Raw genomic sequence first — 23,205 nt, 5'->3', positions numbered from 1 at the left:
CGCTGGGCTCGCCTTGGAGCCTGAATTGGGCGGTTCTTGCAATTCAAGAGCGGCAGCCGAAGCCCCGCCCAGCCGGCCCCGAAGGGAAGCCGGAAGCGGTCCGCTTTGCGCATGGCTCTGCTTCCAAAGTTTACGCAGGCGCGGCCGTGACGTCACCCTCCGCGCCGACGCCCACCCGCCATTCTATTTCCGGTTCCGAGCGAGCGACCCTCCTGAGGACGGTGGCGATGGCGATGCTCGGCGGGGCCTCGCGGCGGCTGGGGGCCGGAGCGGGCTGGAAGCGGGCTCTGACGACGGAGGCGGCGCCGGAGAAGCACCACGGGAGCGGTGCGTGGAGACGGCCTTGGTGACCGGGTGACCTTGTGCTCGTTCCTCCTTCTCGTATCGGGGCCGCCGCGGCCTCTGCAAGGCGGTGGGCTTGGCGCCCCCCAGAGAAGCTTAAGAGGACCGAGTGTCCCCCGCCTTGAACGGCGGCAGACGCTGCGTGGGGCTGGAGGAACCGGCAAGGGGTGCGGGGCAGCTGGCCCGACCTCGCCTTTCGGGAGCCGTAGAGTGCTTCCTTACAATGAAGTCAAATTAAAATTAAAAATTGAATCGGAAAGCTTCCTTTCCAATCAAAAGGCATTTAATTTGGTTGTACGGGGTGCAATGACAATAAAGCAGGAGTCCCCAACTTGGCCACTTTAAGACTTGTGGACTTCAGCTCCCAGAAGTCTCCAGCCAGCCAGCCATGAATTCTGGGAATTGAAATCCACAAGTCTTAAAGTTGCCAAGTTTGGAGACCTCTGGTCTAGGGTCTCCTGCTTGAGCAGTGGGTTAGACTAGAAGACCTCCAAGGTCCCTTCCATTTCTGCTCTGATTGAAATGGTCTAGGGCAGAGGTCCCCAAACTTGGCAACTTTAAGACTTGTGGCGACTTCAACTCCTAGAATTCTCCAGCCAGCTTTGAAGTCCACAAGTCTTAAAAGTTGCCAAGTTTGGGGGGCCCTGCAATAAAGCAAACTAAAACTAAACTTCCCACACTGGACAGGCTGGTCTCGAATGTGGCCACCCCGGGCAGCCACTGGACCATGTACTGAATTTGCTTGGCTTTTCACAGCTTCTTGTGCGAACTGAGCCCATTGAGCTGCTAAGCCTGTGGTTGAGTGGATTGAATGTGGGAGATGGGTTAATGCAGGAAACCAGCCCAGTGGGGCGTATGAATGTAGCCGTTGCACCAAAAAATGAACCTCTTAAGTACTGCTTAAGTATTTATTTACAGAGCAATTTTAAGGGCTCTCCCAGAACATTAAAATGGGAAGCGTTTTACAGCAGGCGCTGCAGACTATTTGAGAGTGGGCTGGCTCTAGGAAATCTAAATGATATAAGTATCTAATATAAAACAGGATGCTAAATTATGTAAGATGCTAAATTACAGTTAAAAGATGTAGTGATTCCAGTTTTGGAAGTATCTTTGATTCCAGAAATTATCTTGAGACAGATCTTTAGTATACCTACTTTATAAAATACTGACACTAACCCTAAATCTTTACCCGGATTTCTTCTTGTGGTGTTGGCCTTGCCCTTTTACTTTTGCTGATAATATTCTGGAACTGGTAATGGAAAGGAGGGGCTGGGGTTGAGGGGGAAAAATACCATGACATTAAGCAGGAAGTTATTGCAGCAGAGAGGCTTCAGCTTAGGAAAGGGGTGTCATGGCATTGTCACATGATGTATTGGGACTTTATCCCCCTTCGCTAAATCAGGTGTGGGCATGGGCATGGCCAGTGCATGATGCAGTTTGAGTTTGACAGCCCTTGTTTAGGACATTCGGGTCCAGATATGTTTTTGTTGAATTGCTGTGTAGGAACTAAAAATAGGTCCTGGCCAAGTCACAAAAAAACGCTGAAGCACAAAGCAGCTCAATTTTAGCTTAGATCTTTTGTGAATTGAGCCGCTGTATAATCAAAAAGTAATTCCAAAACTAATTAGCATCTCCCACTTTTTCCTCCTGCTGGTCCATTTTCAGTTCAATTATAAGCTGTGCTGCAACAATTTTTCATTGCACTGTCTGCACATTGAATTAAAAGGCTCAGATAGTAATTCTGTTGGTCCTGTATTTTATGGTATTGCACAGAAATAACACTCCTTGACTTTCTGCTTGTGTTTGAATTCAATCAATTAGATCGTTTATGGAAAATCTTGTCTTTTGTGGTTGCTCTTCCTTCCGTTGCTATCTGCCAGCTAAATTGCTACCTGAAGAAAGATGATCATCATGAAAGGCCAGAATTTATTCCATATAAGCATCTTTACATCCGGACCAAGGTACTGAATTTTCATTGACTTGTTCCATGAAGACTTGTTGGGAGGCATTTGCAGAGAGTTGCAAAAATTGAGGTTTAGATGGGTTGGGTCAGATCCCAAAAGCATGGCCTAGACACCGATTGTTTCTGATCAAATACAGGTAGTTCTCAACTTATGATCACAATTGAGCCCAAAACTACCGTTGATAAGTGAGACATTTAAGTGGGTTTTGTTCCATTTTAAGATCTTTTGTGATGGCCCAGGGTGTGGCACAAAAGCAACACAGTCATATAAGTAAGAAAAGTCCCTTTAATACCTCCAACTTCGCCCCCAATGTCCAGTTACCATCTGCTGGAGAAAAAAACACTCCCAAGAACAGTCTTTAAGTGAAGAAAATTCAGTCCGAAAAAAAAGTACATATTAAACTAAATAAAAATCCACACAAACCACGCTGCAGTAACTTGACAGGGCAGGAGAAGGAATTGCAGACTTCAAAGGCCAACAAAACACACACAGTTGGGAAGATGCCAGGAACCCAGATAAGCCTCAACAGTAAAAGATAATTCACAATTTGCATCCAACAAGTTGCTGTGCCTAGCTTTCCTTTTTAAACAGTGTTCCCAGCTGCAGCTAATGAAGGGAATCAGGGCCCTTTCCTCCCCGTAAGCCACCAACCCACATCGCTCCCTTCTCCGTTCCTCCCTGCATGCCCTAGGATGAAGAAGGGGTGGGCCTGGGTCTTCCTCCAAATTCCTTCTCTCTTGCTCTACCTCTCCCCTGCTCTGCCCAGCCGGACTGTGCCCTTCCCCAGTTTCCTCCACAGCCAACCGAGTCACTGGTCAAAAACATATAATAAAGAATTTATATAATTTAGGAAACTAAAACTACCATCTCTCTTCTCTTTGCAGCCCTTCCCTTGGGGTGATGGGAATCATTCTCTTTTCCATAATCCACATGTCAATGCGCTTCCAACTGGCTATGAAGAGTGACCATTAGGCAAGTGAATCACAGCCACAACATGGACCATTAAAGGTAGCTGGACCAGAATTGAGGCTGGGACCAGAATCAAGGCTGGGACCAGAATCTGCATTTCCTGTGTTGATTTATTCTGACTTCTCACAGTTGATGTTCTTCCTGTAGAAGTCTCCTAAAATAAAATGTATTCTAGCCAAATCTTTGGTTTTTTTTAACTTTGTATCAATACCTTTTATCCTGCTATCTTGAAGGGGTGTGTGTGTTATTGTTGAGCTTTGTAGATGAAAAATTAACTAGCACTGTGTTTGCAGGAAAGCAGCTGTGCTCAAATTGTTAATATATGTGATATAAGAAAAATGGCTACTGGTCAAGATTGCTTGGAATTAGAACAAATTATATTCTGAAGAAGTAAGTTTCCTGTATAGAAACTGACAAGAAAATGAATAACGTATCATTTTAGTGAAAGCAGAATTATTCATCTTGTGTAGGGGGGCTAACTAAGGGGCAAGTGCTGTTTTGGGATGTATTAATAGGAACACAGAATCCACATCGCAGAAGTCAGCTCTCTGCTTTTCTATTTGCCTTGGCGAGGCCCTTAGAATATTCTTCCCAGCTTAGGCACTGTAATCCAAAACAGACATTGAAAACTGGAGAGAGTTCAGAGGAGAGCTGCCAAGCCTTTGGAACAGTAGAAAGATCTAGGTGTCTTTACCCTAAAAAGACAAAACTGAAGGAAAATACCATAGCTTTCAGATTTGTAAACCATTGTCATATAAAGGAGGGAGCAGGCATGAAGGTCGATATCCCTGAGGTCAGAACCAGAATCAGTAGGTTGAAACTAGATTCTAAGTAAGTACATTTGTTTTAGATACCAGGAGGAATTTCTCAATGGTCAGCCAGTCTTAATAGGTTGCTTTTTAAAGTTTCCCTTTATTGTTTTGCAAATCTTACACCAAGCAGGAAATGAACATCAGGACACCTGAAGTCCCTTTCAAATCTGTGATGTAATACTGCTTTAAAAAGCTGATAGTGACGTGTGATTGCAATTCACAATCTGATAAATAGCAGTGACATGTGATTACATTCTAGAAATCTTGTTGGTGGGATATATTATCTGTAAGCAAAGTGCAGCAGGGCAGAGTTCTTTATACAGTAGAGCAGCATTCATTGCTGGTTTGTGAGTAGAGCAGGCAGGCAGCCCCTTGAATGTGCATGTGTGCACCCACACACACACACACACTCCAGGCTGGTGGAGAGGGATTGATTCTCTGAAGTTGAGGTCTTGAACGGGTCTTGTCAGACATAACTTCTGTAATTCTGTAAAGCATAACTTCATATGCTTCTGTCAAAGCATAACCCCCAGGTTAAAGCTAAGTTACAAGCCATTTCTAATTTTGTATGTTTCCTAATTTAATTTCCATTATTGCATATACCAGAACACACTCTTAACTGCTCAGTCACATTTGTTAAGGCACTTTCTCCTGCAAAGAACGTTTCCATATCTTCTATGTGTCTCCAAAGAGCCTTTCCCTGTATTTCATAGTCATGTGAAAAAGTAAAAAGACCCCACGTAGTTTAAATTATGCAGACGTACCAATATTTTATCTTCAAACAGTATATGGGTGATTTGATTGAACAAAATAGCCCAGGATAAATGGACTTTGCAATCATTTATTCAACATAGATATGCCGTTTCCTTGTGGGAAAAACGAAATCTCCCCACTCCAAGGCCTATCACTGACCCCCTTCTGCCAACTCCCTCCAGCAGGCTTTCCTCATGACTGTCTACCGTCTCTGATTGGAGGGGGGATTTCTTTCCACTCCTCCATGCAGATATTTTTCAGCTGGTGGTACTGGGAGGGTTTCGTGCACGCAGAGCCAAGCTCAAATCCTCCTCAGCATCTCAGTGGGATTCAGATCCAGGCTTTGACCTGAGACAGGCAGTAATAAAAATGAGTAAATAGATGCTATCCTTTGTTATTAATATTTTTTCCATCCCAGTTTTATTATTTTCATAAACAACTCGTGGTGGTCTGCCTATTTTCCTCACACATCCCTGAGCTGGGTTGGGCTGAAAGCGTGCAACAGGGATTGTCCCTCAGGGACACGAGAATTTGCCTCCTGCTTTCTAGGACAGCACTTTCCCCACCACACCAAACTGTTTTTGCTTTGTCTTCTGGTACTAAAGCTAAATATGTAACACTACCTTTGCCTTGTCTGTCCAGAGCACAGCGTCCCATTTCAGGTTACAAACATACACACACACACAGAGTTGCTTGGTGATAAGCAATTTACCTAAGGGTCAGCAGAGGGTCTTTGAAAATAAAACTTGCCAGGTGTTTGATGGAGGGGCACACCTCATGATTTGACTGCTCCAGTTAGTCTGATGCTTTTGATCAGCCTCAGGGGATTCCTGGGTTGGTGTCTCCTGAGGCTGACATTCTGCTGGTTTAGTTGGGAGCAGCTTCTTTATAGACTCAAGAGTTGTTCGAGTCATGGGCCACGACGTCTAGGGGTTCATGAGGTAACCAGTCTTGTCTTGATGGTCCTTCTGGAGGGCAAAGGTTTCCTGGCTTACTTCCCATGAAGATTTGTACAGCTTCATTCTAGTGGTGGAACCATACAGTTCAATATCAATAGTAAAGAGAGTTTACCTGTTGGTCATGTGACAAAATTCTGAGGTTCTTAGGGATTTATTTCACGCTCTTGCATCTGCACTTGAGATGAACCTAATGGGCTGGACAATGAGTCATTTTATTCTGTTCACTGACTACCAAATGCCTGGCCAAATTGGCTGTTGTTTGAAATCTCCATTTGTAGATAATCATTGGAATGATTTGTTGTTTGGTGATCCTTTTCATGGCTTCTATAATCTTTTGGAAAGCCCCAGAGCATTCTTTCAAGCTAAGCATGGTGATAACACATATTTCAGCAACAAAGGCTATAAACCAAACTAAAAGCCTGAGGATTTAAAAAGACAGGTTCCTCCAAGATTCTGACAATGGGTCTATTCATCGAAAACTCAACTTTTCACCATTTGAGGTAGTGATAAATAGGGATGTACTTACTTTTTCTCCATGCAAAAAAATTCTATTATTTTTATTTAAATTTACAATGGTCCACAAAATTTAAACAGCGCATGATATGTGTTATATTGTGTCCTCTTTGTCAATATTGTGGAAGTTCAAATATCTCTATGTCGAACAAGTCAAAAACTTCAATAGGGGCATTTACTTTTTCACATGACTGTACATAGGCAATCATGATAAAGCCTTTCCCAGCAACAGTGGAAACGAAGCAGCAGCCACTAGATTGATGTGACCAACATTGCAAGGAAGCAGCACCCTGTATCTCCCCACCCACATTAGTGGTATTTGGGTGAGTTCCGTGTTTGGCAGCCAGTTCATTTTAGTTTGCCTGTTTCGTGGTCTTGGGCAGGGGGAGGGATGCAGATGTCATCAGATTTATGAAGAGTTCTCAGACTTTTCTTTGCTGGAGCCCATGAACTCCAAGCCTTCGATGGGTATGTCCTTCTCTTTAATAGCTTTCTAAAAGGGAAACAAATGACGGATAGTCTAAGAGGCCGAGAAGGTTCAAGGAACATATTGCAAGCACTAAAAGTCCAGAACAGCCTCAAGATAAATGTCCAAACTGTAGAAAACAGTCATCATTTGTTTTCAGATTTACAAGCAAAACTCCCTAGTTCTCCCTTTTTCACGAGGCATTTGGCATTCCCAATGCTGGATTGGGTGGTGCAGTGGCTAGAGGGCAGCGGGGCTACTTCTGCTGACTGACTGCAATTTGGCAGTTCGAACCTCATCAGGCTCAAGGTTGACTCAGCTTTCCGAGGTCTATAAAACGAGGACCCAGATTGCTGGGGGCAAGAGACTGACTCCTGCAGAGGGCTGTAAAGTACTGTGTAGCAGTATATAAGTCCAAGGGCTCTTGCTATTTGCATGACAGGTTGGGCCACCAGTTCCCCAAACAACATTTCAGCCTAGCAGGTTGTTCAACACAACCCAGAAACCTCCAGCTGAGAAAATTCAGAGTCTCAGTTGTGAGTTGGGCAGGGGTCTCCAACCTTGGCCACTTTAAGACTTGTGGACTTCAACTCCCAGAATTCCTCAGTCAGCTTTGCTGGGAATTGAAGTACACAAGTCTAAAGTGGCCAAGGTTGGAGACCCCTGAGTTAGAGGGAAGGCCGTCATGCAGCATCCCCAAACCAGGCAGCCTCTGGTTGTCGGGTTGCCCCCTGCCCGCCCCGCTGCTGGGAGGCAAGTTCGGGGCCCAAACTCGCTTCCGGCACGATGCCCGCAAACACCCAAAGGGAGGCGTTCGCTGGAGACGCCCCTCCCGCCCAGCTGAAAGAGGCCGCGGGGCCTTCGGGGGCCTTTCTCAAGCTTGGTCGCTCGCTCGCTGGCTGGGGAATTCTGGGAGTTGAAGTCCTCCCACTTTCACGCGACCAGGGATGAGAAGCGCCGGGCTCAGTATTAACACGGCGCTCTGCCTTCTCCTTCCCCGGGGAGGGGGGAAAGAGCAGAGCACACACAGACACCCACACGCCGCCCCCGCCTGTTCCCAGGCCCGCCCGTCACCTGGACGCAGAGCTGGTAGCGCTTGAAGAGCTGGACGCAGGGGTCCCCCCCGTCGCCGGCCTCCCCCTTCAGGAACTTCTCGGCGAACCAGCGGTTGAAGCACTGGTCGTAGTCGCGCTTCAGCTCCGTGCAGGCCTCGCCGACGCTGTTCATGGCGGACTGACGCAGCGCCCCGGAAGGCAGGTCGTGGCGTCACTTCCGCCTCGACGCCCGGAAGTAGAAGAGGCGCGTTTGACATGTTCGGCTGCAGGTGGGCCCGGCGGGGCTGCTGGCGCCCCTTGCGCTCTGCGCTCGGCTGCAGGGGCGCCTCTTCGGCGGAGGACGCCGGATCCGGCCGGGTGAGTAGGTAAGACTTGTGTGCCAGTGCCCCTGCCCCGCTGCCAAGGTGGCCGGGCAGGGGGGCACAATTAGGCCAGGCTCTGCTGCGTTGGGGACTCTGCTTTCTGCTGCGGGATTTAGCCTGGCAGAGCTGGGGGGATTCTCCGTTTTCCTCGGTGGTTTTCCAGGCGAAATGAAGCCCCATTGACCAGGGGGTCTCCAACCTTGGCAACGTTAAGACTTGTAGACTTCAACTCCCAGAATTCCTGAAATAGCGTTGGTGGCTGAGGAATTCTGGGAGTTGAAGTCCACAAGTCTTAAAGCAGCCAAGGTTGGAGACCCCTGCCATCTCCTTTGTCCAGCTGAATTCCCGTCCCATTTCTAGGAGTATATTCTAAGTTTCCACACAGTATGGTTTGCCGGTATATAGAAAGCAAAATTGTTTTAGCAGGCCAAAATTACTTTGGAGTTGTTGGATCATCTGGAGCGACTGGCGCTCGTTGATTTCCGTAACTGGGAGGGCGTCCGCCGTTTGGAGAGCGCGGTTGAATTCGCCGAACAACTTCAAGCAGTGAACACTGATGGAATTGAGCCCATGGAATCGGTGCTGGAAGACAGGTAGCTATCAGGAGCCCCCTCGATAGTTTCCAAAGTTTGCTTTCTGACTTTTCAGGTCCAGGACAGAATGTCAGCCTTGAAGATTTTTCTCCTTTTGCTTTGCTTCCTTCGGCTGTCATAAGTAACGAGGGGAGGAGGGGGGAATGATTATGGGAAGTGAGCTGGAGGTGTTACAAACTAGAATTGTATAAGGGGGGGGTTCGTACATTCTTGCTTAGGTTTCTTTCCTATGTGCAGCTGCAACCCTTTATCAAACTATGACAAGGTCAACACAACTTTTAATTGGATGAGCCAATTGAACTATTGGGGGTGCGAACGTTGCCATTACTTTGCATATGTGATTTACGTGCCCATTTTCTAAGATTCAGAATTCTTTTGTTGCTACCACTTCATTTCCAGTAAAAGATATCTTTTCTCTAATTAAAAGAGTCTAAGTATTTCTTTCTTGGATTTTGAATGGAGTACCAGCTGACAGTCACTGGTATTCTCAGGAAGCCATTTAATTCTGAGGAAGGGTATTCATCACCCCCTTCAGACGCAGCAGACAGTTTCTGCAGACAGAAGGCTGGCAAGTGTTGGTACTGTACTGCTGAATCATTCCCAATTCAGATGAAAAGTGGGACCACTTGCACCTACTTGCTCTTTCCAGCCTTGGCAAGCCGTGTAATATATCACCTGGCCTTTAAGGGGGAAAACATGGTAGAAAGCTGCTGTATTTCCAAGCTTCCTAGCAGGCTGTTGATGAATGATTTGTGTTCCTTAGGCATCTCTACCTCAGGGAAGATAGCATCTCGGAGGGGAACTGTGCAGAGGAACTACTGAAGAAGGCTGCAAAGACTGTTGAAGGATATTTCATAGCTCCACCAGGTTAATATTTTGCAGGGGGCACGCAGGGAAATTCATGTTGTGGAATTTTAAGCACTTTTTTCATAATGTGAATGCAAGAGAAGTTATTGAGAATTTATTATCTAATTTCATTATATAGGATGCTGTAATGGTGGGTCTATTGTTAACTCTGCTAAGGAATATGATTCTGGATTTTGGAACCTGCCTAAATTATTGAATATTACATGTGCTTAATTTCAGTTATTCTACAGAGTATAACTGTGCCATGAACATCCTTGACAGTTGACATTTTCCATTTAAAATTTGTAAGGTGTTGCACTGACATTCATTTTTACAACTAGGAGCACAATTGAAGCTTGTTTATTTGAAAGCAAGTCCTCTTCATCAATAATATACATCTGATTTAGCTTTATAGCACTGGTAGTTGAATGATATATTGAATAATAACAGTCAAATTGTATTTCTAATAGAAATTGCCAAAACGATCGAAAGTATTTTATTCCTGCCCATTTTTGTTTCCACTAGGTAACATTCCTCTGCCAAAGGTAGAAGAGAGGAATACTTTTCTTCACAAGGAAGATTCTTAATAGAAGATTTGATGCCATCACCAATTGCTTTGAGACACATTGTCTATTGTCATTAGGATTTTTATATCAAGTACCTCATATAATTGGGAATGGGGAGGAACTGGAACTGAAATGACTGGTGTTGCTTAGCTGAGAAAAAGACAGAGCTGTATGGATTAGGAAAGAGTATCACGGACACTAAGTTTAACACAAACATGGTGTGCAAACATGTCTAGAACTTCTTTTAAACCCCATACAAGAATTCTGGTCATATTAAAATGTTGTACTAGTTTACTGGTACATTTTATAGTATTAAATATTTTAATCACCCAACCTCAATCACCAAATCTCCCCAAAGAAACACATAATTGTGAAGAGACTATGATCAAAAGTCGTGAAATGGGGAAGTTCATAGGCCCAACCCTGTAAAAGTTTGGGAACCTGAGTAGAGAGGCAACACTAGCCACAAGTACAATTCCTCCATAAACTGAATTGGTGTGAGCAAATAACATATAACCATGGTTAGCACTGCTCAGTCAGTCTAGCAGAAACATGGAAAATATCCAGAACTGTTGTGGTTTAAAGCTTAAATATAAAACTGTTGAAATACAGCCTTAAGTGAGCTACTGGTCCATAAATTGGCAGACATTAGCCCATGCTGAGATCTACTGATTAAATCTTATTCAGATCCTTAAAATGGAGTATTCAGGACTTTAGAAATATCAGAAAAAGGGACATTAATAAATGACACACATGCTTCTGTTTTTGAAAAAAAATCCTAGCACAAAAGAGGGACCATGTATTACTGCTGAGGGAAGAACATTCTTCAAAATGGAATTCAAACATTCACTTTATGCGTTCAAATCACTGTTTCCTTGTTATTCGGTCATGAAACAAAATATTTTCCAGGAAAACTGAATAAAATGTAGCACAATTGCTTTTATACTTTGAAATTTCTTTTTAATTATTGCAAAAGATGATGTGTAGTATTGTGTATTAAGATATGCTGTGGCATTTAGATTTAATTAACCAAGGAACAATGTTCATCATCTTTAGAGACAGTCTTCCAGGTGGGAATGAGTTGCCTCAGAAATGCAGCCCTTTTTTGGATGAAGGATAATGTTTAGGCTAACTTCTCTATGCGTGCCTAAGAAATACAAATTTTTTTGTGCCCAGTAACAGCAGTTTATGGTTAGTCAGGCATCTAAAAGTCCAAAAATGGCCAGCTAATTTTTTTGTGCTTAATGGAGAGCAAGGGGAGGCATTTAAGCCTTGCAGAGAAGAATCCAACTGAGGAGAGTTTTATTTTAAAAGAAGGAAATTAGTGTCTTAAACCACTTTAAGTCTTAAATCTCACCCTCCTCAATAAGATCCATCTAATGCTATTCTGCAGGATACAAAATAAGTGCAGATTAACCACATTCAGGGTATCTAATCACTAAGCCACAAACAAGCCTTTTTTTTTTTTACTCAGCACATTTTGAACTCCAGCCACTATTTAGCAAGCAAAGCACAGAGACTTTCTGACAAATATGCTACACTGGATTTTGCAATGGACATACGCTGCTTCGTGTTTTTCTAGCCAAATGTTGCTACATAATTATTTTATCATTGTACATAAATTGTATTTCATATACAACACAAGCAGCTTGACCCATTTTATACCAAAATGGCATTAGTTTTTTCTTCCACTAACGCTTCATTTGACTGCAGCTATTAATATGATGCAGTAAGGTATTAATTCAATAGAAGACCTGAGACTTTGCAGCAACTCACTTGAGCAAAGTCTCAAAATATGATTCTCAAAGCCTAGACAGCACTTTCTCTAAACTTGCAAGCTGGCTGAAATGAAACTTTATAAGCTCTTAATATGTGGACATTACAGACACGGAACTTAAATAAAACACCTCATTTTACAAGTTAACTAAGCACAAAACCACTGAAATACATTTTATTTTATGGATCAAATTAATTATGGGACTTCCATAAAACTTCCAAGAAATGCTTGAATTGGACACATTTTGCAGTTAGTGAAATGCACAGAACACTCCCTCCCCAGTAAGTTCCCCAAATTTTTAGCCCCTCCCTTAAGTAATGAAATTGTATTAAACCTGCTCTCTCAACTTTTCCAAGCTTAATAAAATCTGTCCTGGATACTGTTTGTGAAATTATATATCAAAACAGCCAGTAAAATTGCACTGGTGTTATAGTAGAACAGCTTAAGCATCCCTTCACTGTTTCTAGTAGGACAGCCGCAGAGAGCAAAATCTTTTTAAATGCTGCTTTAACCCAGTAATAAAAAGCAACTTAAAAACCAGGGTCATCTGTTTTATCTTCACCTTCTACCCTGACTGCACAAAAAGACAGCCATTCACTTATGAGTTACAGAAACACTGGAATATATTTTGAAACGCCACCAACAGTCGCTGCTTTAAAGCCCATCCAGCAAATATTAACATGTATGACTTTCAAGCTCCTTTTCCCTCACTGAGAAGGAAAGCAAGAACAACTTTACGTTTTCCAAATAAAATGCATTTTTAAGTGGCAATGATTCATAGTACTTCATTACCAACACTTCCCTAGTAAAAACAGTTGTCATAAAAAAAAGGTTTTCTTGAATAGATAGGAAAAAAAAACAACCCCAAAGGTTCCTACGAAAGACTATATCCATCCATTTTGGAATGTAAACTCTGAGCAGAAATGACATGCTCAGTTCACATCGTTACAAGTCCCTATTGGGTGCATTCAGAATGGCCTAAAGGGTGAAGAGTAGCGCGGGGATCCCCTGCTTTGGTAGGGAGAATCGCGACTCCTTGAACCAGAACGGGAGCGTGAGTAGCTGTAGCTGATGCTTCTTTCAGGACAAACTCTGATATAGGCTGTTTCACCCTGGAATTCAGAACAGAGAAAACCCAAACATTGGCATGACATCCTGTGGTCAGTGTTATGAATAAATGAATGCCAAAAATGAAGGCGAGAAACCAATGCAAGAGTGGCTCAGGACCGAAGAGTTTTCACATACGGGCAGCCAAATCCTATTGCTGCCATAGGCTAATCCAGAGGTGGCCCATCAGGTCTCCCGAAAAAGGGCTTGTTACGGAACAGCTAGGCTGGGTAGGCCAACACAGACACGTTTTGTCCCCCTGCAACTAAGAAGGGCGATGATGTCGGATTCCAAAGTTAAGCTACCAGAGGGAGAGATGCAGGCTAGTGAAGTCCTTCAGCACAGTTAGGAAAGGTCTTGGTGAATTCTCACCCAGTCCATCTTAACTTAATTCTGTTTCTGCAGTTCAGATTCTTGAAGAAAATTCCGTAACAAGCAGCCTCCATCTGTGATTGACTGGGTGGTTGAAGATCTAGCCAGCCACTAGAAGAAGGTGGTTGCAAGTGAAGTAGCAATGCCCCAAGAACAATAACCTGGTTTATAGGAGAGGTATCAAACCATCTTAAGTAGGAAGATCCAAGCACAGGTGGGGAAGATTACTATTAAGTAAGCCACAAAGCTACACAGCTGTTCCTCTGGGAAATATCATTTCAGCTTGCCAATAGAAGGAAAGCTAAGCTTATTGAAACAATCAGCTGGTAGTCATCTTTGTTCACCCACTGGCTGTCAATGGGAAAAGGACAAATGAAATCAACTTGACTTGCTCAGATGTTAAAAGCAAGTAATCCAAACGCTCATTTTCCAGGAATAAAGCACAAACTTAGTTTCTGCTTCAGTGTTTTTAACCATACCATCATGGGGTAGGTTTCACATAGCCTTGGCAACCCTTAATCTTACCAAGCTTAAACTACTGCTTTGAAGACTACTATTAGACTGTGCCCAGGAGCTTCTTGAGAAAGCACCACAAAAGGACAGGTTAATGTATGTTCCTCCATGACTTGCACACACACATGCTCTTCACCCACAGGCAGGAACCCACCTCATGAGATCGGAATTTGGTGTCATCCAGTTTACGCAGTGCATATTCCATATCTTCTTTGCGAAGAAACTCAACCACCCCCATTCCATCTTTCTGAACATCTGCATAACATACATCACCAGCTTCACGCATATGATCCTTCAGGTCCTGCCAGCTGCCTGATGGAGGAAGCCCTGAGCAGTGAGAACACAAAACAAGAGATTGTGTAAAGAGATGTCACCAGTTGCTGAGGCTACGCCAGGCATGGCTGTGGTCCACCATTTCCATAGAGTTCCTGTTCATTCCAGAGAGTCAGTGCTACAATTAGGGTCCACAGAACAGCAATAAGTTCCATTCCAAAGGGTGAGCCCTCCGTGTCAGCAAGACAGTCCCCTAGGTAAGGCTAGGATTCAAAGGTACTGGGTAGTCAGAGGAATCCTCCTATTTGTCCAATGTAAATTTAATATCACCCCTAACTCTGGACAGATTGTACTCCATGTACTCAAAATTAGATTCCCATCCAAGAATGAGGGTCCCATTCTAAGAGTGTTTGACTCCTTAGATTCCAATAGCTTATCCTTGGCAGAGAAGCAAGGATACCTGTGGTAGCTATCCACAAATACGCTATAAAGAAAAAGAAAGGGAAGTGAGTCCCCTGTTCCACAGCATATTCTGAAGAAATTAGTATGCTGCTGCTGCTTCCTGGCAGTTTTCAAGAACGCTTCACAACACACTCTAGTAAGGTAAGTTCTCCCTTCAAGCCAATAGCCAGTCCAGGTATCCTCCCTGCCCTCCCAGGCTTCTGTGTGGGAGATGTACACCTGGGGTTGTGACTTTTCATCTCCAGGTCCTGCTGCAAAATTGAAGTGATTGCCATTCAGCGATTTCCTCACCGAGAAGTCTCCTATTTCTAGCCACGATGCCACAGTAACATGCAGACTTCTTGGCATTTTATTTTAGCTTTTAGGAATATTTTTATGGGTTAAGTGGGCCATTCCATATGTTTGGCCACAGCGTGCTCAATTTTCTTCAGAGACTTGATCACCATGGCAAAACTTCCAAAATACTTCCATTGCTTTCCAATGAGATTAGAACTTTTTCAATTGTCTCCCAACTCACTAGACACAGGCACCTATTCCAGGTATATCAAGGTTGTTTTGAGGAATCCACAAAGCTCTGAACAGAGGGGATCTAATTTCGGGTTAATTTTCTTTCATAAAGGACACAAATATTGTGCAGCTGTTTCTCAGGTTTTAACAGACATGTTTTGGTTGCATAGCACCATCTAAAGCCTGTTCCTTCTGCCAGGAACACTGTAAAGCTTGATCCCTAATTTTTCTTCCTTCCCTTTGCCCGCCCATATAGTGACCCCATTTTGCATCCAAGAGTTCACTCTTGCCTTCAGCTGGAGATGTTTTTGCTCACCATTCATTCACCATGATGAATCCATAAGCAAGACTTCCTCCATGGATTGAATCCAAGTAGAGTGTCCTTTTGCTGTGCTAAAAAGCTCCTCCATAGGGACAAGTTCCGTATTAAGAAAGAAACCATATAATGTGGTAATAATAAGATAATCTTCTCTCCAATACAACTGGAGATTGCATCAGGGGGATTCCAGTCAATAGGAGGGTTAGAAAGGGACATACCTGAAACAAGGACTCGAAATTCAGATCGTCGTGAAGGAGGGCCATTCCTCCCTCGAGGCCCCCCACCAAAGCCTCCACCCCGACCTCTGGAAGGTTTGGGAAACTCAACACGCAGACGACACTGGCCATAATCATAACCATTCCTTCTGTAAACTGCATCTTCTGCATCTCTGTGAACAGACAACATACAGCCATGTTTACACTATCCAAACAATCTGAGAAGAACATGAAAGATTTTGAAAACGTTGCAGCTTAAGACTCAAAGTGCAAAATACTGAAAAGCCTAAAAAAGCTAGAAGCTGCTGATTTCTAAACTGGCAGACCTTAGCGCATGCCCAAATTCATCTGATTGAATATGAAATGGTCTTAAGATCAAAGTTTGGAGTTTAGAAATATCACAAAAGTATGAAGTTCCGAGTTATCAGGATTTTAGAAATAACCCAAACATGTGAAGTTGATAAACAACAGAACTGCTTCTATTTTTCAACAAAAATCACAGCATAAAAGAGGAATTGTATATATTATTCATCCTCAATGCAGATTATTTTTCAAAAGAGAATTGAGAAATTTGGAACTTTAGAAGAAGCACCACTACATAATCACAGAAGCTACTGTTAGTTTTATGAATATCAGAATATATATTGCCATGCAATTGTCTCATGGATTCAAGAAGATAGTTTTTCAGCAAAATGTAATATTTAAGATATAACTGTTTCAGGAATTACAATAGTTTCTCTACAAATCATCTTCAATATGCTGTGTGTGAGTGGGTGACTGTATAAATTTGTTTAATAAATAAATATTTTCAAAAGTGCATGGAAACAATCACCATCAAATTTATGACCAAGAGAGTCAGTTCAATAAATACTGCCTCCACAGAAAAAATATATTAAAATTTATGCCTGGATGGGGGTAGAAAAGAAAATGACATTCACCAGAGATAACCACAGAAGCCGTCATTTAAGTTTTAAAAAATGGGAGACAGTGACTATATATTCTATAAATTGACCTAAATACAGTTATGAATAAAAAAGAATAAAATACTTATAATTAATCATAAACTAAACAAAGATCAAAATTACAACAGAGGTGGGAAAAAAGCCAGTGTAAATTTCAGTTTGCTTTAATAGTTCACAATACTCAACCCCCAAATTTAACAATTCTACTTTATTCTATGAGATCTATCTGGAATAGTAGTCTCTCTTTTTCATAGGATTAGGTCAGTCAGTTTCAAATGTCTAAATCCTAAACTTTCACTGAAGAGTCAGAACAGACTTCTTGATACTAAGAACAGAGGCTTCGGAGCCCAAAATTTAGGTTGTTCTGGATGTCCAAAATCAAACAGGCTGGAGTATCAGTTCTTGTTCTATAAATCATTGAAAACTTGTTTTTATTGAGAGGCTGATACAACAATTTTTTCTTGAGATCTTTAGTCCAACTTCAGGGTTACAATGGTGTTTAGTTATTCTCTATTCTTGGTTTTGCCATGTTATAGATAAGGGAGCCTTTTTATCTGGTTCAGTCCATTCCTTCTATTTCTTCACTCAGAGAATACAAGATCTTCATCGGCAGAGAATCTTTTGTTTTTTTTGCTGTTTTGAACTGCCCATCTCCCTCGAGAAGAGAGGGACTTTGGGTGGTGTACAATAAAATACTAAAATATAAAAACGGTATATAAAGCTTAAAAACTTAGAAAGTTTAGAATTTAAAAAGTGGCAAGGTTGATTAACATTTGTTAGAAATTAGTTTAAAAGGCAAAGGGAGGACGCTAACAGCCCCTCGTTTGTGTGCTGCTTTGCCCTCCCCACCAGAGGCCCCAGAGTCCCATTTTAACGCCTTTTCGGGAGGCCAGAATAGGGGCTTCTCTCTCCTGGGTGCGCATGTGGTTGTTTTTCTGTTGAGTAACAATATTTAAACTATAAAATATGTACTGGTGAATCCATGCCGAAGTTTCTGTACACCTACACAGCAAAAACTACCAATACAGGTAGCCCTCATTTTACAACCATTCGAAGTTACAACGGCAGTGAAAAAAGTGACTTATGAATGGTTCTCACACAACCATTGCAGCATCCCTTCAGTCACATGATCAAAATTTGAATGCTTGGCAACTGGCATGTATTTATGGCAGTTGCAGTGTCTGGGGTCACGTGATCCCTTTTGCAATCCTTTGACAAGCAAAGTCAATGAGGAAGCCACATACACTTAACAATGATGTCACTAACTTAACAATTGTGGGGATTCAGTTAACAAGTATGGCAAGAAACATTAAAAAATGGGGTAACTGTCTCATTTAGCAACAGAAATGTTGGGCTCAACTGTGATCGTAAGTTGAGGACTACCTGTAAGCCAGTTAAACTGGATCTCTATCTACCCTAGCTACTGTATCATAGATTTAAAAGAAAAAAATTAATTAAAACTTGGCCACAGTACTTCAATTACTTTTTCATTGGGTGGAATCCAACTTATATTATCCTATTTTGCTATCAAGCACTCTGTAAGTGATTAGAATGTTCCAGATCTACAGCCACTCAAACAATAATGAAAATTATATCCAGACCTCTATCTGTACACCATTAGCCACAAATGGGCCATAAGAGATTTATTTTTCTGATTGACCATGACCAAGAAAATGACATATTTGTATTTAACTTATAGCCTAAAAAGGAAACACCATTTTAACATACCTATCATTGCAAGGTAAAAGGGAATAGAAAGAAGTGACTTTCATAAGGTAACTGTTTTGTTATAAGATTTTTATCTCACCTGCGAAGACAACAAACATATCTAGTACTCATGCCTGTTTTTATATTTCTTGAGAGGAAAATCATAGTGGTGAAAGAGTGGCAGCTCTTTCATTTCAAAACTACCGGATGCCAAGAGTTAAGCTCTTTTCTGCACCTACACAGCACCAACAAATTATATTGCTAAGTACTATTTTTTGTACAGCTAGTTTTTAAGTAGAATATAGCTATTAACAAGAATGAAGTGTGCTGTACAAAGAAAATTATCCTTTTCAGAGAAGATGTAGAAGACAGGCACACAGGAAATGCAACATACTTTTCCCATTTTGAATGTGTTGGAAGGGGTCAGTGGTGTTCCTATTAGTCTATTCAAACTTAATTGTTTGAGCAAATCTTGCAAAAAAGAGAGGGGCCATTTAAGGTTTGAGGAAAGCATGATGGAGGTTAAATTCATTCAGTAATGGAAACTTCAGCGTCTCTGAGGAGGGCATGTCAAGACAAAGTGGATGTAAGGAAAAACATCTGCTCTTATAATGAACAGACTGTAGGGATTCAATGCTTCTCTTGCCTGAGTCAAAATGTGAAGATAGGTGGAAAAACAGCACAGCTGTAAATATACACAAGACTTTTAAGATTTCCAAGGTTGCATTTCATATGAGCAGTATATTTCAACAGAATTAACTTTTTTTAAAAAAAATCACTATGCTTGCATTATAAATCTGGGCCAAAGAAGTCTCTTTGTTAAGGGGCACAGAAGACAGAAGACTTCATGCTTATGGCACAAAACTTACTAGACTGAACCCATAAGCTGCTTACTGGTGCCAAGATGCTCCTGTAAAACAAAGAAGCACCAGTACATCCAGTCAGCATTATTATTGTTATTACTGTAGAAGAGTCACAGCTGAACACCCAGAGAAAGTAAACAGAATCAGTGGAGGCAAATCTGTTCAGAACTTGAAAAAGAGACCGCCACAAAACTCCAAAAAGTCAATGGCAAATCAGTGTTAGCCTGGAAGATTATCTACCACCACAACTTTTCAAGAGTTCCCAAATTGCTTTGAATATTCTTGCTGCATTGTACAGTACAAATGCCCATTCACATCTCACCCTATTTCTATTGACTGCTGAAGATAGATTGAATATAGTTATTATTTTCCATAGCCACCCTGCCAAACTGATAGTCAGCCTCCACAAAGTTTTCTTGACATCTTTTGCTGCTTGCTTCTTGTCAGCTGCCATAGAAATGGGGTGTGGTAATTTGGTATTTGGGAGGGGAAAGCTGCTGGGAGTGAAGATGTTTTCTGTGTGAACTAAAAAGGAGGGGATGTTTTCCTGCTTACCGTGCAACTGCATAGACTTATCTCTACTAAGCCAAGGTTAACTGTCTTGGCATACCAGATGAGTGAGAAACCCCACATGACATGATACACACTCAGATTGGATGACCAGTCTGGACTCCTGGGGAGGGAACTTCGGAAAACTTTCAATATGTAATTTACGCGCCTATTTGCCTCAGATCTTGCTTTTCTTTTGTTGCTATCACTTCAAACTCAGTAAAAATACTTTGCTCTATTTTAATGGAGTCGAAGGATTTCTTTCTTGGGTTTTGAATGAGGCACAACTAACACTGATATTGAATGACAGGTAAGATATAAAGCACTGTACACAAAACCCAACCTACCCAATTAAAAACGTAGATATTGAGAAACCATCCCAAAGCAAATCCCCGCCATAGCCATTTGCAGCACTGCCATAGGGACCAAAGAAAAGATGCACACACTATTTTTGGAACCAGGTCACATTTTCTCACACAGGCCACATGAACAGGAGGAACTCTGACTTCTGCTATTTGTGGAATTCCTGCCAGTCACCTGAAGGATCCTGGGCTGGGAAAAGACATACATACATACATGTATGTATTTGTATGTGTGCATGTATGCATGCATATATATGTATATGTGTGTGTGTGTACCTACGTGCACACACACACACACGTACACACACACCAGTCTTTATTTGACAAGGGACCAGTCTGCCTTGCTGCCGTTGGGGAAAGAGCTTACATGTATTTTCAGAGCTGCTTCCAGGCCCGCTGCCCGGTGGAGAGCAGCGGATTTAAAAGGCGCCTCTCGGCGCGCGCGATCCTTCTCTGCCAAGTTCTTTGAACGCGACCCCGGCAAACCCCCCGCCAAAAACCAAAAAAACCACCCTCGCCCTCAGTTTCGGGGCTGGAAGCCACGGATTAGGCGAGGCTTCTTCGCCCGGGGCCGAGAGGAGCCGGGTGGGCTCCGAGCCTGTCCTGGCCGCTGCAGCCCCGCTCGACCTCCCCCCGCCCCCCAATTGAGGAGGGCGGGCGGCGCAGGCATCCCAGGCCCAACGGGGCCTCCCCTCCCTCAAGAGACCCCCTTCAGGGCAGCCCGGGCGAGGCGGGCGAGGAGCCGCGCGCCGAGCAACTGCGGCCGGGCCGCGGCGCCGGCGGGAAAGGCGAGCCCCCTCCCCTCCCCTCCCGTCTCCTCACGCACCGCGGGTCCTCGAAGCGCACGAAGGCGAAGGGCACCAGGCCGCGCCTGCTCTTCAGCTCGATGTCGCGGATGCGGCCGTACTTGTAGAAGAGCTCCTCCAGGTCCTTCTCGCGCACGTCGGGAGGCAGGTTGCCCACGTAGATGCGGCCGTCGCCCCCGGCGCTGCTGCCCCCGCGGCCGCCGCCGCCGCCGCCGCCGCCGCCGGACATCCCGGGCCCGTCCCCGTAATCCATCATGTCCCGGCCCCAGCCCCCGGACATCTCGCCCGCCCGCCCGCTTTGCCTTCCTCCCGCGCTCGGCGACCGCTGCAGCTTCGCCGCACGGCCTTTCCCTCAGGATCCGCCTGACGGAGGGCAGAATAGAGCAACGCGCCGCGAGCGCCTTAAAGGGGAGGAGGGAGGGGCCGGAAGCTGGCCCGGCCTAGCACACAGGGGCTCGGAGGGCGCATGCTCGGAGGAGCTCGCGCCCACCTCGCCCGAAAACGCCGGGGGAGGGGGGGAAATCGGCGCGCGGGACGGGATTTCCGGCCCGCTTTAGAAAGGAAAGGGGGGCCCCGGCTTTGAGCTGCCCGCGACCCAACGGGCTGGAAGCGGTGCGAGTCTCGATCTGGGGCGTTCCGGCATTGAACCGGGAGACCTTCGATCCGCTCCGCCAGCTCCGCGTTTAAGTTCTGCTTCTTCCCGGCTGTGCGGGGGATTTGAGACTAAGAGAATAGAGCAGGGTCTCCAACCTTGGGAACTTTTAAGACTTGTGGACTTCAACTCCCAGAATTCCTCAGCCAGCTTTGCTCCAACTCCACCGGCTTTGCTGGCTGAGGAATACTGGGAGTTGAAGTCCACAAGTCTTAAAAGTTCCCAAGGTTGGAGACCCCTGATAGAACAGAACAGATTAGAACTGGAAGGGACCTTGGAGGTCTTCTAGTCCAGCCCCCTGCTCAAGCAGGAGAACAGAACCTCTACCATCTCAGACAAGTGGCTGTCCAATCTGTTTTCCTCTTTCCTTTGGGAGACTCGGCCTGAGATGACCGGAAGCTGGGTTTGGGGAGCGACCTTGTAAAGTAGTTTAGATTGACTTATTCCCCTCTACATTTTATACATTTTATCTATTAGCAGAAGGAGTGTTACAATCTATAAGTTTAATGGCAATAATTGTGGCACAATTATTAACTCCTGTGGCCAAATATGTGTTGTAAGTGGATTGGCTGGTTCACCAGCCCACCAAACTTAAGGTGCGATTGATACTCTACACGATGCAGAGTATTAAAAGTAAACTGTTTGGCAGTTCTTGAATCACAAATTGGCAGTACGTATTTCATCCTCCTGCACACTCTGTAAATGAAGGGTAGATGATTAATGTTTAACATAACCAGAGGTGTGTTAATTAATGGCTGTGTTTGTATGGCTGTAAATTAAAGATGTACAACTTTCCTTAGCAGCTCAAGGGCTTGACAAATATTTTGACAGCTGTGCTCCAAAAATGAATGAATCCTTTAAAATTAAACCATTTCTGACTCATAATCACCCCATTGCATTCTAAACCAAAACCTGGAAACCACATTATGACTTATGAGATCACACAAGAATATGTTTTTTGGTCTGGAGCTACGGTATATTATACCATTTGTTACCTACAAATTATAGCTAATCAATCAGAAATGCTATCTTCATACTGCATTATAAATCAAAATCTAGAAACCACGTTATGACTGATGGGATCAACAACTCATGTAGTTTGTTTGGATTTGGTATAACCATAAAGGAAAGTTAACCACAGTTTATTTGTTCATGGCTTTGTAAATAAAACATTAACCTGGAAACATTTGTTTTATTTAATCAACTTACATAGCTGCCCTTCTCAACAAGTAACTCAGGTTGGCAAACACGTTAAATAAAATCTAGACCTAGATTTAGTTAAACCTAAATCTAGAGATCTAGGAGCCCTAATGGACAATCACTGAAATATGTGCTGCAGATGCCAAAAAAAACAATGTAGTCTTAGGCTACATCATGGATGTCAAAGTGGTGACCCACAGGCCAGATGTATCACATGCAGGCCACTCCGCCTCCGCAAAGGCAAAAAATGTGATATGTCACATGATGTCACAACACAATCAAGTTTGACACCCATGAACTTCATCAACAAAAAGATAGTAACATCATACAACCTGTTAGTCCTGCTTTATTCTGCCCTA

At 43.5% G+C, this 23,205-nt stretch overlaps 4 protein-coding genes across 5 annotated transcripts; 2 read left to right on the top strand and 2 right to left on the bottom strand.

Annotated features, from left to right (window-relative positions):
• Window positions 1-59: 59 nt before the first annotated feature.
• Window positions 60-3,455, top strand: COX6A1 (cytochrome c oxidase subunit 6A1). The gene is made up of 3 exons (XM_026717109.2): window positions 60-327; window positions 2,164-2,303; window positions 3,191-3,455. The coding sequence occupies exons 1-3, from the start codon at window positions 228-230 to the stop codon at window positions 3,269-3,271; spliced, it is 321 nt and encodes a 106-aa protein (XP_026572894.1). The 5' UTR covers window positions 60-227; the 3' UTR covers window positions 3,272-3,455.
• A 1,775-nt stretch (window positions 3,456-5,230) lies between these two features.
• On the bottom strand, window positions 5,231-8,074 carry TRIAP1 (TP53 regulated inhibitor of apoptosis 1). The gene is made up of 2 exons (XM_026717110.2): window positions 7,853-8,074; window positions 5,231-6,805 (listed from the first exon to the last, which is right to left on the bottom strand). Exons 1-2 carry the CDS (start codon window positions 8,003-8,005, stop codon window positions 6,722-6,724), a joined length of 237 nt encoding a protein of 78 aa, XP_026572895.1. The 5' UTR covers window positions 8,006-8,074; the 3' UTR covers window positions 5,231-6,721.
• On the top strand, window positions 8,075-11,143 carry GATC (glutamyl-tRNA amidotransferase subunit C). Of its 2 annotated transcripts, none has more exons than XM_026717108.2 (4): window positions 8,075-8,190; window positions 8,622-8,788; window positions 9,552-9,655; window positions 10,160-11,143. In XM_026717108.2, the coding sequence occupies exons 1-4, from the start codon at window positions 8,089-8,091 to the stop codon at window positions 10,219-10,221; spliced, it is 435 nt and encodes a 144-aa protein (XP_026572893.1). In that variant the 5' UTR covers window positions 8,075-8,088; the 3' UTR covers window positions 10,222-11,143. The 2 variants fall into 2 exon arrangements, with proteins under 2 accessions (XP_026572893.1, XP_026572892.1); XM_026717107.2 differs by having other exon boundaries at window positions 8,619-8,788.
• Window positions 11,144-12,125: 982 nt separating this feature from the next.
• Window positions 12,126-21,486, bottom strand: SRSF9 (serine and arginine rich splicing factor 9). Its single transcript, XM_026717105.2, has 4 exons — window positions 21,015-21,486; window positions 15,749-15,918; window positions 14,124-14,296; window positions 12,126-13,089 (listed from the first exon to the last, which is right to left on the bottom strand). The coding sequence occupies exons 1-4, from the start codon at window positions 21,272-21,274 to the stop codon at window positions 12,946-12,948; spliced, it is 747 nt and encodes a 248-aa protein (XP_026572890.1). The 5' UTR covers window positions 21,275-21,486; the 3' UTR covers window positions 12,126-12,945.
• Between the last annotated feature and the right edge of the window lie 1,719 nt (window positions 21,487-23,205).

The sequence above is a fragment of the Pseudonaja textilis genome, chromosome 15 (assembly GCF_049901715.1).
Source record: "Pseudonaja textilis isolate UNSWEBS1 chromosome 15, rPseTex1.2, whole genome shotgun sequence".
NCBI classification, from domain to species: domain Eukaryota; kingdom Metazoa; phylum Chordata; class Lepidosauria; order Squamata; family Elapidae; genus Pseudonaja; species Pseudonaja textilis.
Note: the sequence above shows the minus strand (reverse complement) of the source record. Positions and strands in the feature narration are given on the sequence as shown.